At 62.5% G+C, this 3,444-nt stretch overlaps 1 protein-coding gene across 1 annotated transcript in view; it reads right to left on the bottom strand.

Moving 5' to 3' along the window:
* The window catches only part of LOC105530105 (hepatoma-derived growth factor-related protein 2), a 55,987-nt gene that overhangs the window by 6,659 nt on the left and 45,884 nt on the right, over positions 1-3,444 (bottom strand). Inside the window, exons 8-11 of the mRNA XM_011967468.1 lie at positions 3,182-3,341; positions 2,989-3,064; positions 2,572-2,881; positions 390-493 (exon numbers count right to left, since the gene is read on the bottom strand). Of these exons, the coding sequence (XP_011822858.1) occupies positions 390-493; positions 2,572-2,881; positions 2,989-3,064; positions 3,182-3,341 (650 nt within the window). The remainder of the gene's footprint in view (positions 1-389; positions 494-2,571; positions 2,882-2,988; positions 3,065-3,181; positions 3,342-3,444) is intronic.

Here is a 3,444-nt window from a genome sequence, read left to right as displayed (position 1 = left end):
CTCCTCCTCTGCTCTGTAGACACTGGGGATGGACTGTTCTCTGGGATGGGTCGTTCTGGGCCCTACAGGGCGCTCAGCAGTGTCCCCGGCCTCCACCCGCTCCATTCCTGAAGCACCCCCCAGTCATGACAACCACAGATGTCCTTGGACGTGGCCCAGTGTCTCTGGGGGCGGGATCACCTCGGGGGAGGCCCCTGGGCTGGGAAAAGATCCCACTCCCGCAGCAGCGATTCCTACGCAGCCCATACAACCCAAGGACCAGGAACTTCTACTGGGTCTGGCTCCAAGGCTGAGCTCAGAGCTGGGGCTGCCCCTGGAAGGGGTGAGGGTTGCGGGGTGATGCAGCGTGCAGGGTCCCCGGGGTGTGGAGGGGGCGGAGCAGGGCTCACTTGGCTTGTGGTTTCTCCTCGGGCCGTGCTCTCTTCTCCTTCTGGCCAGGTTTCCTGGCGGGCTCTGTGCTTGGGGACTGCAGCTTCTTCGCTGATTTCTTGGTCTACAGCAGTCAGAAAGGGCGCGTTGGAGCAGTGGAAAGGGGATTACCCAGACCCCTAGCCCATCCCACTACTAGGGGACGCAGCTGGACCCTTTCTGCTGCCCTCCACACTGTTTGAAGGTGCTGGGGCAGGATGGGAGGGGAGGGAGGACCCAGTGTCTGGTTCTGAGTGGATCGTGGAGTTCTTGGAGCCCAGGCCCACCCAGCAGAGGAGCAGCCCCCTGCACTCTTCCTGCCCAGCAGTCCTGGGCTGTGGCTGGAGCGCCTCCTGCACCAGGAGTTCCGTGCCCTTTCTGTGACAAAGGGAGTGACAGAGAGAACACGGCGTTGTTCCTGCTTTCCCCAAAGAAGGCAGGCCTAGGCGGCTGAGGGACACCAGCACTTGGGGTCCAGGGCTCAGTCTAGGTCAGACTCTCTGGATTCAGGTCACACTGCCTGAATCTCCACAAGGGTAGAGGGCGTGATAGGGCCTGCAGCCCCACACGTGATACAGGAGAGGCCCAACAGTCACCACTCTAGGAGGCCGCCTACCTGCTCCCACGCTCACCTGCAAGCTGCACCCAGCGGCAGCCAGAGGGCACCCGAGAGCGGGCCTGTCCCTCCCCTGTCCAGTGCCCTCCATGGCTCCCACCTCCCTCAGGGTCAAAGCCCAAATCCTCCCTGCAGCCCACGAGGCCCTGTCCGGCCTGCCCTGTCCCCTCCCCGCCCTCCCCTTTTCCCTCTCTCCCCTCCTCCTTCTGCTCCAGCCGCAGAGGCCACCTCGCTGTTCCTCCAGCACACCAGGAGCAGCCCTCTGGGCCTCTGTACGAGCTGCTTCTCCTGCCTAGAATGTGTCCCCTCCCAGGAGTCTTCATAGATCCCCTCCCTTCATTCGGAGTCTTTTTTATTTTTATTTTTTATTTTTTTTGAGACGGAGTCTCACTCTGTCACCCAGGCTGCAGTGCAGTGGCACAATCTTGACTCACTGCAACCTCTGCCTCCCAGGTTCACGCCATTCTCCTGCCTTAGCCTCCCAAGTAGCTGGGACTACAGGTGCCCGGCACCACGCCTGGCTATTTTTTTTTGTATTTTCAGTAGACATGGGGTTTCACCATGTTAGCCAGGCTGGTTGATCTCCTGACCTCGTGATCTGCCCACCTTGGCCTCCCAAAGTGCTAGGATTACAGGCGTGAGCCACTGTGCCCGGCCCATTCGGAGCCTTAAACTCAAACACAAGCCTTTGGAGTCTACTCACACCTTCGGGGTCCACCCTACTTAAAAGAGAAACCCCCTACCCCACTTTACCCTTCTCCTTAACAGCAAATACTCCAGACAGCACGCACCACTCTGATGTCATCATCTGTACAGCTCCTCCCTCGTTTTGAGACAGGGTCTTGCTCTGTCGCCCAGGCTGGAGTGCAGTGGATTGATGACAGCTCACTGTAGCCTCCAACTCCTGGGCTCAAGCAATCCTCCCACCTCAGCCTCCTGAGCAGCTGGGACTACAGGCGCACACCACCATGCCCAGCTAATTTTTGTTTTTTTTGTTTTTTGAGCCGGAGTCTGGCTCTGTCCCCCAGGCTGGAGTGCAGTGGCCGGATCTCAGTTCACTACAAGCTCCGCCTCCCGGGTTTACGCCATTCGCCTGCCTCAGCCTCCCGAGTAGCTGGGACTACAGGCGCCCACCACCTTGCCTGGCTAGTTTTTTGTATTTTTTAGTAGAGACGGGGTTTCACCATGTTAGCCAGGATGGTCTCAGTCTCCTGACCTCATGATCCACCCGTTTCGGCCTCCCAAAGTGCTGGGATTACAGGCGTGAGCCACCGCACCCGGCCCAGCTAATTTTTAAAGGATTTTATATAGACGGGGTCTCGTTATCTTGCCCAGGCTGGTCTTGAACTGGGCTCAAGTAATCGTCCCACCTCAGCTGCCCAAAGTGCTGAGATAACAGGCCTGAGCCACCATGCCCAGCCCCCTGACTCCCGTGAACCCCTCAAGGCAGGGGTTTCTGGGCCCACACACTGGGGACGCTGCCTCGTACCTAGTAGGTGCTCGATGAACGTGTGAATGCAGGGACTCCGGGCGCCCTCCCGGCTCACCTCTCTCTCCAGCTCGGCCTCGGGCTCAGAGTCAGAGGAGGACGGCGGACCCCGGCCCCGGCCCTTCCGTCCTCGCTTCTTGACGGGCTCATCGTCCTCCCTGAGCTCGTCCCCGCTGCTGCCGCCGCTGCCCCGCTCAGCCTCCCCGCGATCGGCCCGCTCGCGCCTCCGCTCCTTCTCCTCCTTCTCCTGCTCCCGCAGGCGCCGCAACTCCTCCTCCTGCTCGCGCCGCCGCCGGGCCTCCAGCTCGCGCCTCCGCGCCTCGTCCCGCCGCTTCCACTCACTGATGCGGTCCACCTCGTCGCTGTCACTGGAGGCGGAGGGGCCGGTTGGGGACCTCCGTTCCTCCCTCGGGAGCCCGCCCTGCCCCTCAGCCGATGGAGGCGCCGCCAGGGGGACCCCAGCCCCAGCACCCACCTGTCACTGCTGGAGCTGGACGGAGGCCGTTCAGGCTTCGGTTTCCGCCCTCGCGGCTTCGGGGGAGGCTTCTCGGCTACAGGAAGAGGAGGCGGCGGTGACCTTCCCTTCCAGGGCTCCAACGTGACCAGGGGACTGCCCGGGAGCGCCCCGGCACGGGCCAGCCAAGAGGCTGCGAGCACCAGGACCCTACCTGGCTTCCTGCCCCTCGGAGGCTTCTTCACAGACACGTCGGAGTCGGAGGAGGAGGAGGAAGACGAGGAGGAGGTCGCCGACCGCGCCACGGCCACCGGCTCAGGCTTGGCCCCGTCCGAGTCTGCCTTGGAGTCGGAGTCGGAGGCTGACGGCGCCTTCTGGGGAGAAGCAGGGGCAGGCGTGAGCATCAGGAGCCCCCCCGTGAGAAGCGGGGCGCCCCAGGCCAGAGGAGGCTCCTGCACCCCCGCAGCCGCCAGGCTC

Source organism: Mandrillus leucophaeus, unplaced genomic scaffold, assembly GCF_000951045.1.
Source record: "Mandrillus leucophaeus isolate KB7577 unplaced genomic scaffold, Mleu.le_1.0 Scaffold8, whole genome shotgun sequence".
In the NCBI taxonomy this organism is placed as follows: domain Eukaryota; kingdom Metazoa; phylum Chordata; class Mammalia; order Primates; family Cercopithecidae; genus Mandrillus; species Mandrillus leucophaeus.
Note: the sequence above shows the minus strand (reverse complement) of the source record. Positions and strands in the feature narration are given on the sequence as shown.